Source organism: Mesocricetus auratus, unplaced genomic scaffold (genome assembly GCF_017639785.1).
Source record: "Mesocricetus auratus isolate SY011 unplaced genomic scaffold, BCM_Maur_2.0 Super-Scaffold_100006, whole genome shotgun sequence".
Taxonomy (NCBI): domain Eukaryota; kingdom Metazoa; phylum Chordata; class Mammalia; order Rodentia; family Cricetidae; genus Mesocricetus; species Mesocricetus auratus.
The window spans coordinates 5,162,484-5,176,292 of record NW_024429190.1 but is presented as its reverse complement, the minus strand read 5'-3'; the positions used below and the strand labels follow the sequence as shown (position 1 = coordinate 5,176,292).

The window sequence follows — 13,809 nt, the reverse complement described above, 5'->3', positions numbered from 1 at the left end:
CCCCTTTTAGTCTAAAAAGGAACAACTAACTTGTGTCCATGAACAAAATGTATCAAACATCTATTCTATCTAAACCTAAACTTATCTGAAAGAAACACCCAAATCTGAACACCTCCTTCCAATCCCAACTCTAAAATAACTGAAAACTAACACTAACAGGTGTAAACTATCTTATAATATCAATAGTAGGGAGAAGGGGCGTGGAATTCTCAAAACTACTTCCTGCTGAGATGGGACGATGATAATCTCATGGGGACCTGTGAGAAGAAAAATGTTAGTATAACAAAATCTCTGTAGATCAGACAGTCTCTGTATGGCAGGAGATGCTTGATTGAAGTTCCTGACTGGAGTTCTAGTGTTGATTGAAGCTCTCATCTGAAGCTCTGGCCAGATTGTAGAAGATGTGCTGTTTCAGTTTCTTGGTCCGGAGTTGTATAGAGTGATGTAGTTTCAAGCCAGTTTCAGGATAGTGGTTGTCAGGTGGAGTCAATGATGTGGGGCAGTTCAGATGCCTCCAGTCGAATCAGGTGAAGTCAAGGAAGTGGATCCTCATTCTCTTTCTGAAGCGGTTGAAGATTGCTGTCAGGAAATCCCTTGTTCTCTGGAAAACTCAAACATTAACGTTAACAAAGAAATATTTTAACTTTCATATGTATGCATACTGGAAGAGGTGACAATAGGGAAGATGCCAAACCTGAAGGAAATTAGACTTTACAGAAAAAGAAATCCACAGATAACAGTCCCTAATTTTATTTTCCTCTGTCTTATATCAATGGCTCTTTGATATAATACAGAAATTCTGAATTGTATTTAAATAATATGCTTGAGTTTAGAGTAGGAGAGCCAATCCAACTCCAAAGCCAGCTTCAGTTAAATGAATGGGGACTGAGGTATGTAAAGAAATAAAGATAAAAGGGTACTATGAAAAAACAATATAGAGAGATTTAGACTTTGATACCACACAGTGAGTTACTGTTTGTTTGATGGTCCTGAGAGTAGCTATTCATTCTTCTACAGGAATCCATATGTCCAGTATTCTTTGCTGAGTTTACCTGTGAAGACAAAAAACAAAACACTTCTCTTTCCTTTTAGGAGGTCACTTTACCCATGGTGGAATATGAATTTGTAGATGGGCTGTTATCTTCCTCCTCCTGAGATGTTTTCTGTTCTGATCGAATTTGGGTTCTGATGGAACCCAAACCTTTTCTTCTCCTGTGGAAACAAAAGCATAACCCCTTCCCCAACGTAACACATATCCTGGTTTCCAGACTGAGGTCATAACATCCTTAAAATATACCGGTTGGTTCAGTTCAGAAGTCTTCTCTGTAGTCCAGTGTCTTTCTGCTGCAGTTTGTCCCTTTTCATCAGCATTAAGAAAATTCAATGTTAGTAAAGCATTGTGTAACCTATATTTAGGTGTCTTTGTTTTCCCTGGCTGTTTATGAAGCATCTCTTTTAAGGTTCGGTTAGATCTTTCAATCACTGCTTGTCCTGTGGAATTGTAAGGTATACCAGTTACATGTTTTATATTATAATATTTAAAGAATTGTTCCAATTTACTGGAGACATATGCTGGAGCATTGTCAGTTTTTATTGTTTTAGGTATACCCATAACAGCCATCACCTCTAAGAGGTGTGTAATAACAGAATCAGCTTTTTCAGAGCTGAGGGCAGTAGCCCATTGGAAGCCTGAGAACGTGTCGATGGTATGGTGTACATATTTCAAACTGCCAAATTCTGGGAAGTGAAATACATCCATTTGCAAAAGTTCATTTCTGTGAACACCTTTAGGATTACAACCTGCTGGTAATGGAGTTTGATTGTAGAATGAGCAACTGGGACAATTTCTTACTATTTCTTTGGCTTGTTGCCAGGTGATAGAAAAATCCTTCTTTAAACCTTTGCTGTTAACATGGTGTTTCTTATGAAATTCTGAAGCTTCCAACACATTACCTACTAATAAACGATCAATTTCACCATTGCCTTGTGCCAGAGGACCTGGCAGACCTGTATGGGATCTGATGTGTGTTATATATATAGGATGAGTCCTGATTCTGATGATTTCCTGCAATTGTAAAAACAATGAGGTTAATTCTGTATTATCAGGAACAAATTCTGCGGTCTCAATGTGCAAGACAACTCTCTCTGCATACTGAGAATCCGTGACTATATTGAGAGGCACGGTAAAGTCTTTAAGTACCATGAGAATGGCATACAACTCTGCCTTTTGTATGGAGTTGTAAGGGCTTTGAACTACTTTACTTATTTTTCCTGATTTATACCCTGCCTTACCTGACTTGTTTGCATCTGTGTAGAAGGTCAGAACTCTAGAAATAGGTGTTTGCCTCACGATACGTGGAAGAATCCAAATTGTTTCCTTTATGAATTTGATTCTCTCTGTTTTGGGATAGTAATTACTAATAGTTCCCAAAAAGTCACTGCAAGCTATTTGCCAATACTCATTATCCTTCCATAAGGAGGAAATTTCCTCATTTGTTAAAGGTACAATAATTTCAGCTGGGTCTTTCCCAGTCAGTTGACGAAGCCTTAATTTACCTTTTAATATCAAATCTGAGACCTTTTCTATATGGGTTTTCAATTTTTTATTCTGTTTATGTGGCAGAAATACCCATTCTAGAATGATATCTTCCCTTTGCATTAATATTCCTGAGGGGTATTCTCTAGATGGTAAAATAACCAGAATACAGTCCAGATTTGGATCCACAAGGTCCACATGTGCTTCTAATATTCTCTTTTCTATCCATTCTAATTCTTTTTCAGCCTCAGCTGATAGTGCTCGTGGGCTGTTTAGGTCTTTATCTCCTTTTAAAGCCATTTTCAGGTGTTTTAAATCATGCCCTTCTCCTCTTTGTATTTTTTCTGGGGCAATTTGTAATCCCCAGTGAGGCAAAATTTCCTTTACTGCCTCAAACATCTTTTCGAAAGTATCCTTATTTGAATCAGACAATAATATGTCATCCATATAATGATATATTAACGAATGTGGAATTTTTTTACGAACTATTTCTAGAGGTTTATTCACAAAATATTGACACAAAGTTGGACTGTTTAACATACCTTGAGGTAGTACCTTCCACTGGAATCTCTGTACCGGACAGGAATTATTATAGGTAAGTACCATGAAGGCGAACTTTTCTCTGTTGTTTTCTTGTAACGGTATGGTGAAGAAACAATCTTTTAAGTCTATAACTATAATTGGCCAATCCTTAGGAATTAGAGAAGGTAACGGCATCCCAGATTGTAGAGACCCCATAGGCTGAATTACCTTGTTGATGGCTCTAAGATCAGTAACCATTCTCCACTTACCAGACTTCTTCTTGACAACAAAAACAGGTGAATTACATGCACTAGTTGATTCCTCAATATGTCCAGCATCTAGCTGTTCCTGAACTAACTTCTCCAAAGCCTCTAACTTCTCAGATGTCATAGGCCATTGACCCACCCAGACGGGTTCATCTGTCAGCCATTTTAAGGGTAGAGCTTTTGGTTGCTCTGTAGGTTTGGCACTAGCATCTTGCTTCTGTACAGCCTGTACATTTGGCATCTGTTTTCTGTACTGCCTTACTATATTCTTTCTACCACTAAGAACTTGTCTATAATTCCTAGCTGATACAGGAGGAATGTTAATCTGCGTATTCCATTGCTGGAGTAGATCACGACCCCAGAGATTTATAGCAATATCTGCAACATATGGCTTTAACCTTCCTCTCTGTCCTTCTGGCCCAATAAAGTCAATCCATCTGACACTCTGTTTAACTTCAGATAGGGTTCCAATCCCTAAGAATTGAACATTAACCTCTTTTAAAGCCCAGTTGGGGGGCCAGGACTGCTGATTAATGATATTGACGTCACTTCTGGTGTCCAAAATGCTGTTAATCACCATACTATTTACTTTTACTGGTCGCTTGGGTCTATGATATTGTATAGAAGTTTGCCAAAATATATGTTTTGTATCTCCTCCTGATGTAATTGATTCATCCTCTGGAGCTAATGTATTATCCAGTGCCGTATTATGAGTGCCTCATTTAAAAATAAAAAGGGGTGAATTGTGGGAACACCAGACCTTGAGCAGAGACCCACTTCCCCTTCTGCCTGGGAGTTGGCAGCTGTAAGACAATCTAAAGACATGTTTACTAAAAACAATACAATGCCTGGGGGCATTAAGTTCCTGGAAAAGGCCTGCCGGCAGAAACCACCCTGAGCTCGACCTTGTCCAGAGACTAACCGCCTCTTCTGCCACGCCCAGATCAGTTTCTGGGGGTCAGAGGAGAACCAGCCAGGGTAGAGGAGAGAGCAGAAGCTTCTCTGGTGGGAGCCTTTCTTAGGAAGTTTTCTTGAACCTTTTTGGGGCCTGCTTAAAGTTTTCTTTACATCGTTGAACAAGTCTCTGTGTTGTCAATCCCCGACACCCTCCGCACGTTCTCGGACACAGGCCGAGCAGCAGACGCGACAATTATTTACAATGGGCAGTGGATCTTCTAATTGTCCTGGGAGAGGCTGTCCTCCACTGTCACTGGGAATGACCGGATAATCTTTCTTTTTGGGGCTCGATTGAGCCCCTGAACCCCGCTTCCCGGCTTTAAAGATCTGCCTTGTCGGTCTATTGTAGACCAGCATTCATCAGTCCAATGGCGCCCCTTCCCACACCTCCTGCAGAGACCAGGAGGCTGAGGCCTTCTGTTTGATGCATTCCTGGTAAAAGCATTATTTCTAGGAATGCGTTGTCTACAGTTCCTACTAAGATGTCCTATTCTACCACAGTTAAAGCATGTTGCATCTTTATGCCTATTGGAATTCATGGAGATTGCCTTCCCTACCCAGGCCTCTATATCATCACAGGTAGGGTATTTGGCATCCTGGTGCCTCCTCAAGCCTGTAGAAATAGCTTCACCTACCCAAGCTCCTGTATCCTGACTTTTACATTCCAGGTTTGCTGTATGTAGGACCGATTCCTCCAATGGCGCTGATCTTATTTTTAATGGCCAAATTACCTGCCTGCATTGAGGATTCGCGTTCTCATACACCAAAGATTCTATAAGGAGACGCCTGGATTCTGGATTCGCTACCTGTACTTCTACTGCTCTGGATAATCTCTCTAAAAATTCAGTGAACCTTTCCCTTGGGCCCTGTAATACCTTGGTGTAGGGTGGCATCATCTCTCCTGTTTCACAAACCTTATCCAAGGCATTTAAAGCAGCTGTACGGCACAAAGACAACATGTGCTCATCATATGCAGATTGAACCTGCGTGTCAGCGTAAGGACCCTCCCCAAGAATCTTGTCTTGGGGTACTTCATGACCGTTCTTTAATTCCTGAATCTCTATAGCTTTTGCTTCTTGCCTCCATAAAGCTCTCCATTGAATTTGACAGGAATTTTCGAGCACTGCAGAGGCTAATTGGGCCCAGTCTTTTGGGGTTACTTTATTTACAGTAGCCCATGAAGTTATGAGCTCCCTGACAAAGGGAGAATGAAGACCATACAAGACAATGGCCTCCTTAATATTCTTTATATCCTTCATCTGTATAGGTTCCCAGTGATAAGCAATGGGACCATTTGATTGTTTTTTCGTTGCTGGTTTTTCTGTTACAGATACTGGAAAAACCATAGGGGAACGCATAGCAACCTTAGGGAGATCATTCCGGCATTTGAGAAGCTTTGGGAAACTCCTGTCCTGACCTGTTGCCTGTATTTCTGATTCTGAAGTATCATATTGAGCGTCTTCTAAATCCTGCAGTCTATTCATCATTGTTTCTCTGAGCTCTTGAAGTTCTTGGGACAAATAATTTTCTATGGACGTCATGAATCTTTCATTGTTTTACATTCATCATTTACACGTGATTCCAAATTTTTAATATTCTCATCCTTAGAAAGTACCTCAATAGCATGTAAACTGCCTTCCACAAATGATATTCTATCAGTTAGTTTATCATTGCTCTCAGACATGGAACAATTCTTTTCTGTTAGCATTTCAATTTTATGTTCCAGTCTTTGTAATTTGCTAGTGAAATCATCAAACATGGATCAGTGTTTTTTGTTAAATGTTTCAACATTATGTTCCAATTTTTCAATTCTATCTGTGGAACACATTTTTCCTGAAAGTAATTCAATTTTGTGTTCCGTCTCTTTAAACCTGTTCGTCAGACCTACATTATCATTTTTAATATCCTGAATATTTTCTACCAGCCCTTTCTTACTATCCTGCAAGGAATTTTGCATTTCCTGAATTCTTTGAATTAAGATTTCAAAACTATCCTGCGATGACCATATGACCTGTATAAGTTTAGTCCTATTTTTGAGCCATTTCTTTAGCAAAATTATATTGATTATGAAACTAATAATCACCATCGTGGGTAGGAAGTACCTTTCAAGTAGGTCCTCAACCCTTTCTAAAATCCCATCCATACAAAAAACAAGAAAATTCTTAACATCCTGCATCATAATGGTAGCTGTTGACATTGTATAAAGCAGTTAAGTTTGTTACCAGTGGAGTAACTCAGGCTGAAATCAACAGGCTGCCAGCGAAAGAGCACGTGGCCAAAGTCAGCAGGCCGCCAGTAAAACAGCACGTGTCCACGAGAGAAATCTTGGAATACCGCCTAACCTTACTGGCAGGTAGAAGGTGCTGGTTCCTGGCGGCAGGAATCGTGCCTTGCTGAGCGCAGTGGTGAGGAACTTAGCGAAAGGAGAGTCCACGTGTGCCTGGTCAGGCCAAGAGAAGCCGCTTTTCTGGGCACCTGGATCCGGATTCCAATCCCACTTCCGACACCAAATGGGGCTCAAATGACACTGTAACGATAAGCGACACACACTTACTGAAAGTAAAACTAAGTATTTATTGTACAAATTACTCACAAGATACCAAACAAGTAACCCAGATGAGCCAAGTAGTTTTCCGCTGCCGAACCGGAAGCCGAACTCTGGGAAAAAAGACCGAGACTTCCTGTGTGCTGTCTTTTATACTTTCCCCCGTAACGCCCCCTAGCCATGCCCAAAAGTGGGCCTGGCTAGTGACGTAGTTCACCGCCTATGTACGTATACGTCTTTATGTCTGGCCGTATACGTCTTTAGTCATGCCTAAAGTGGGTGTGGTTAGCGGTGTGGTAAACTGCCCTTTTATTACCTTATCTGTATGCGTCTCTAGTAAGTCACATGGTTAATGGCGGCATACAGACTTCCTCCTACATATTATGTCATAAATAACATGTCACCACAAATTATTATGCTTGATAAAGAAAATAAGCATATCTACACTTGCAGACACAAATATTTATGAATATTTCTCTGTCCTTATAGCCAGCTTACAAATAATGGCACAAAGACTTCTTAGTAATGATTAGAGCCCGGACTATAGCTTGGGCTTGTTCCTAACTATCTCTTATAACTTAAATTAACCCATAGTTTTATTAACCTATGTTCTACCACGTGGCTCTTACCTCTGCCCCACTCTGAGTGTCTGACTGGCTTCTCTGCCTCTCTTCCTCCCAGAGTCCTCTCTGAATCTGGCATTCCCACCTAACCTCTTCCTAGCTATTGGCCATTCAGCCTTTTATTACACCAAACACAGTGATACATTTTCACACAAGGTACAAATGTTTCATAACAACCAACTTGGCTAATGCATACCATTGCTACTTAAAATATAGACGGTGTAGAAAATTTCAATAGCTGGAAACTGTTATTGAAATTTAAATTTTAGTAAGATTAATATAATTCACCAAGCATTTAATATCATTTTCATCCAAAATAATTTATAAATTACAAGAGTAACAGATTTTTGTATCAGAATTAAATATCTGAAGCAAGAAAACACAGCAACATGACATACAATTCCAATTAAAAGTTACCATTTAAAAAAATAATAAAATATTCCTCTACTCTAAAAGTTATTTTGCATGAAAAATGTCAAATCTCATATAGTCTTTAAGTGTCTGTGTCTTAACCAATTTTTCATTAATATAACAAAATACTCACTGTAGTATGAATAATAAAAACCCAGAGACAGATACTGAGGTTCAAGCTGAAGATCAGAAAAGCAAAGTGGTCTGCCACTAGCTCTTATCTCTACCTCAGACTGAAAGGGTGATCCCGTCATCACAAATCCTCAGACTCCAATCTCAGACTGCACTCTATCAAGGCTGGGGCGATCCTGTCCGCGGCGTGGCTAGAGACTGTATGCCACCTGAGACCCTGAGCTCCTGTCTTATATACGTCTCTAGTGCTGGGATTAAAGGCATCACCACCACCACCCAACCTCTATGGCTAACTAGTGTGGCTGCTGAGATTAAAGATGTGTTACCACCACTACCTAGCCTCTATGGCTGTGGCTACCTTAGCATTCTGATCTGCAGGCAAACTTTATTAGATCATCAACTATATCACCATAACTCAAGGCAGGGTACTTTACTAAAAAGGCAGTTTATCCAGCTCCGGGTCACAGCAGCTCACACTGGCTGTGTGTCCCTGGTAAGCACCTCATGATGGAAAGCATTGTTGTCAGCAGTGTACACAAGGATGCACCAAATCACCATACTGTGAAGCCAGAAATGCTTCTCAGGAGTGCCAACCACAACAACCTTAGTTCTGTTCACTCCTAAGTGATATAGGCATTTCCTGCTAAGTTCCAATCCTTACTTTTACCACATTGGGAAACATTTTTCAAATACCTTTGGAGGATACAGTCAAGCCATTTCCAAGCCAAAGCAGTCCATGCTGATGCAGTGTATTTGAACTACACTTACATCTACACTGCTTCACTAACACACCATAAGACAAGCATACACTGCCTGACACATTCAGTGTGAGAAATCCTCTAACTAGGCTAAGGATTCTGGTCTAAATGAAATGCCTATCAGAACTTAATAAAGCATATCACTTAGAGTTCCAAGCAGGAAGAATTACTGCTTGGTCATTATCACAGCCTGAGAGACAGACATCTGACACCCTGGAAGCCTATTGGTTCTGTACCAAATAGTGCATCCTGAAGTTGAGCTCCCAGGAAGCTCTGAGGAAGGATTTTTCTTAGCTATTCATTTAGCAACAAGAGGGAGACAAATGGTGTAACACTCTAGTTGAAAGTGTATAAAAGGAGAGCCTTCCTACATGAAACAGTATAAATTGGTGCCTCCTTCCTTTAGGGTTGTATATTCTTAATTCTTTTCATAAACTGTTAGTAGTATAGTTACTTTTTTGCCTTTTTTTCAGGAATATTCTTTTCACTAGTAAGTTTCCAATTATTTCAATGTATCTTCCTCACCTCAATCATAAGGTTACAACATAGCCCAAGGACAGAAGCACTGCATATTTTCAGAGGACCAATTCCAAAGTGTCCATTAGCAGAGTAGGTGTTGAACACACAGTGAGGATTCCCCACCAGAGCCAAGAAAACAGTTCTCCTGTTCTGATATGGGTTCACCATCTCAGATAAGATTTTAAGTAAAATGAAAACAAAAACATGCTTTTTGTGAAAAAACAAAGAAATAATTTCCTTACTCTTTTTTGGTTTTTTTCTTGTTTGTTTTTTTTGAAATAGAGTTTCTCTGTGTAACAGTGCTGTCCTGGAATTCATTCTGTAGACAAGGCTAGTCTTGAAATCACAGAGATCCACCTGCCTCTGCCATCTGAGTGTTGAAATTAAAGGTGTGTACAACCAATTTCCTTATTCTTTTTTTTAAAGTTGTACAGTAGAATGATAAATAAGAAATGACTTCAAAGAAACAGTTTGAGGTTCCTGCATCCCACCAGCCAAACTTTGACCATTACAAAGTGCATTAAAATTGCCCTGAGTTGAGAAAACATTAACAAATAAAAATCTAAAATCTAAGAGTGACATAAAAATTAATCATAAAAGCCCAAGAAGGAATAGTACCACTTGTGCAGAAAGAGCAGTTCAGGTAAGGACAATATGAAACTAAGAGGAGTACACAGTGTATAATGAGATGCTATAGCAGATAGTTACCCCTTTCTGTGGATAAGGCTACCACGGCACAAAGCAATTGCATTGTTTAGCCTATGAACATGTGTTTGACAGAAGTACCACATTTCTATGAAGATGAGTCCTCCAAGTAACTTTCTCAGTACACAGACACTCAGTGCAATCAATTATGGTATGTATTTTCTGCAAATCACACCGATATTAGGATGAATCAAAAGCAGATCACGTTCTTAAGTTACACTCTGTACAGAAAGGAGATAGAAAGAAGAGATGATGTGAAAGAGTGTGAAACTAACATACCTTTGTGGTGTATCTGGCGGTGGGGTGTGCAGTGTGACCAGGGAGGGCACTTGTCTGAGTAGGTCCATTCGTAGCCCTGTAGCAGCACACTGGGCATTCACATGGCAGTGGAAAAGGGGCATGGGCAGGTCATACGTAAAGAGGCCTAAGGTACCTAAGCAGTGCTACTGGGTGCACAGAGGTCTTGCATTTAAAAAAAGTTCAGCTAAAGCTTTCTGTATGTCCTTAACAGTTCAGTAGATGTCAGTCTGAGGCATGATTATCTGCCGTTAGGACAAGACTGGAGCTCAATGGAAACTCTCAGGAATCTATAAGGATGACCCTTCCACTTGAGGGAATGGGATCCCAACTCAATCACATAACTTTTGACCCACAATTGCACCCCCCAAGATATTCTGGGACAAAGGTGGCACAGAAATTATGGGAGTGGCCAGCCAGTGACTATGCAGCTTGAGACCCACACCATGAGAGGGAGCCCACTCTTGACAATTTCTGGAGGGTCAGGACCCAGAGACCTATGACAGAACCAAACATGACTGTCAAAAAAGTCAATGAAATAATGCCTAATGATATTCTGCTATATTCATAGATTGGTGCCTAGCCCAATTGATGCAAACACAGAAGCAGAGACCCACAGCCAAACATTAGGCAACATTGTGGGAGCCAGAAGGGCCAAGGATGTCACAAGAAAACCCACAGAATCAACTAACTTGGGATCACAGGGGTTCATAGAGACTGGACTGCCAACCAGAGAACTAAACTAGTTGCACTGGACTAACCTATACCTTATGTAAAATATGAGAGTTGTATAGCTTGGTCCTTTTGTGGACTCCTAACGGTGGGAGCAGGGACTGTCTCTGGCTCTGTTGCCTGCTCTTGGGACCCTTTCCTCCTGCTGGGTTGCCTATTCCAGTCTTAATAGGAGGGGAGGTACCTAGTCTTACTGCAATTTGATATACTACGGCTGGCTGATATACATGGGAGGACTTCCCTTTTCTGAAGAAAAAGGAGACAGAGTAGATTGGGGAGGGGTATTGGGGGTAAGGACTTAGAGGAGGGAGGGGAAAATGTGGTTGGGATAAATTAATTTTAAAAATCAAGCTGAATTAAAAAATTAAAGCTGAATCTATAATTTTTATTTTCTAATTCATTTATTTACTTTACATCCCAAACACAGCCTTTCCTCTCTCCTCCCTCTCCTCAGCAGGACTCCCCCTGAGCTCAGCCCAAGGTTTGGCCTTGGGTCTCTAAATATGCCTCCATCAAACACTGGATGAAGGCTTTCTAGTGACAACTGCGGTAGCCACCAATCCAGTCACTGGAGATTTCCAGTTCAGACTGTGCATATGCTGCTGCCAGGGGCCATAGCTGGGGCCATCCTTGTAGACTCATGGAAGTTTACAATGTATCAGGATTCTACCCCACTCAGTAAACCCCCCTTTTCCAGTCATCTCTCTCAGCACTTTCCCCCTCTAACCACCCCCCCCCCAAGCCAATCCCCAAGTTCCCATGCCCAGCCACCCCCAGTCCAGCCAGGAGATCTCTATACCATCATCCCAAAAAGGTAATTGGTGAAGCTTCCTTCAAACTCTCCCTTACTCTCTTTCATATTTGTGGCTTTTTAAAACACCTGTTGCTGTATGTGTGTGTTCCTACATGCATAAAAACTGTTGGCTTAATTTCTGTATAATGTTACCTATATGTGTACATGTTTTCAAGGTTGGCCCTTTGTTATTAGATAACCAATTGTTACATTCTTTGCTGGGAAGATGATTTCACTTATGCTCTCATTATTTCTTAGTTGCCTGTAGTTCTTTGCCTAGAGTTGACGCCTCCTGAGCATGCCATCTTGTGTGTCTACTGGTATCATCCTTGTTTAGGTCATGTTTAGGCAGCCATGTTAGTGAGGCAAGTTGTGGTGGCTGATCAGCTTTTGCAAGGATTACAGGCATCCTTGGTTCTTAAGGATTGTGGAAGACATACCTCTGTACAGTAACTGGGGGTGTTGTTTTAGCTGTGGTCTCTAGATAAGCATCACCATCACCTAAGAACTTACTTCTTTGGCCCCTAAACTTAAGGAACTCTGGTGTTGGGGCCTGAAGCCAGTAACTGAACAGAAAACCTGGTACTTGTGACTGCTGATGTTTTAATACAGGTGGGAAGTTGTGGGATGACTGTTTTCTTGTTTGAGTTCTCTCTGTTAAAACTGCCAAGAAGAGTGAGCCTAGTCCTGAAGATACTGGTTGGCTGTGCTCCTTAAGTAATTATTTAGCAACATTAGTTAAACCTGATGATTACAGGTGTGGCTTCTAAAGAGCCCCCCACCAAATGGAGTAGTCTACATGTGAAAGTAGTAATGCTTTAGTCCTAAAATGTTAAGTAACATTGGTCTCAATTCAAAAAAAGTTGGTGTTGTTTGTCTTTCCAGTTCTGGCTTTTCTAACCTTCATAAGAGGGTAAAGGAAACACCCTGTAGTGCTATTTACATAATATATGCATTGTACACTTATGCACTCAATAGTCTGAAACATTTTTCTGTATTTCAGGCCCAAACTGCTTTGCAGAAACTGCTGTCATCCCAGCTGGTAGAGAAGTGAAGACCGACGAATGCACCATATGTCACTGTACTTATGAGGAGGGTACGTGGAGAATTGAGCGGCAAGCCATGTGCACAAGACATGAATGCAGGCAAATGTAGACTTCACAATACAAAACTCTCATGTTTTTCTAGAATATTTTACTAATGTGACATTCTAGATGACTCTGAGCAATGTCAATCACAAAGAGAAGACTTTGGATAAGGACTCAAGGAGAATGGTTGGTACTTTTCCTTTTCTTGGTAACAATTACAGCAAGAGACAGAAATGGATGTATTTCAAATCATCAATAAGAACTTTGGACATAAACTCCCTCTCTAAATAAATGTGCTATTTTCACAGTAAGTACACTAAAGTCCACTATTATATATTAAATGTGTTTCTATAATCCCTCTATTAGAGTCTTATATATTAAAAATGCTGTTGTCAACCGTCCTCACTGTGTTAGCCTTCATTCCATCACAGGGGCTCCTGGTGGCAGCAGGAGTCTTTTACTCCTGCACATGGATACTACACCCTATGAAGGGACTCAGAAAATATTGACTGCTTTATATAAAAATCCTGTTCAAATGCTATTAAACTAATACTATGTATTTAAAGCTTGCCCGTAGGACACGATCTAATTCACATAAATAGGTTTCCATATTTTAGTAACCAATTTCTTTTATCAGTTCATTTGAGAAATGTAAGTATACAGATTGCTAGCATATACTTTTTCAGTTCTCATAGCAGTCCATAAATAAACACTTACCTGCATTTCATTTTCAGTCACGTTACCTATTTTTCTAAGCAACACTTGAGTTCATCCCCAGAGGAAAACGATGCTGGCACACCTATGCTAGAGCTCATGGAGCCGGAGCTGCTATGAAGCACTCTGCGAGTGTATGGGGCAGCTGTGACTGGATTCTCTGGAGAGTAGTTAAGGAAAGTCAAATCCCTGAACAAGCTTGTACGTGAAA

The 13,809-nt window shown here is 40.5% G+C and overlaps 1 protein-coding gene across 1 annotated transcript in view; it reads left to right on the top strand.

Annotated features, from left to right (window-relative positions):
• Vwc2 (von Willebrand factor C domain containing 2) overlaps window positions 1-13,285 on the top strand; it is a 149,211-nt gene extending 135,926 nt beyond the window's left edge. Inside the window, exon 3 of the mRNA XM_005082954.4 lies at window positions 12,800-13,285. Within this exon, the coding sequence (XP_005083011.1) occupies window positions 12,800-12,951 (152 nt within the window). The 3' untranslated portion in view covers window positions 12,952-13,285. The remainder of the gene's footprint in view (window positions 1-12,799) is intronic.
• The last annotated feature ends 524 nt before the right edge of the window (window positions 13,286-13,809 follow it).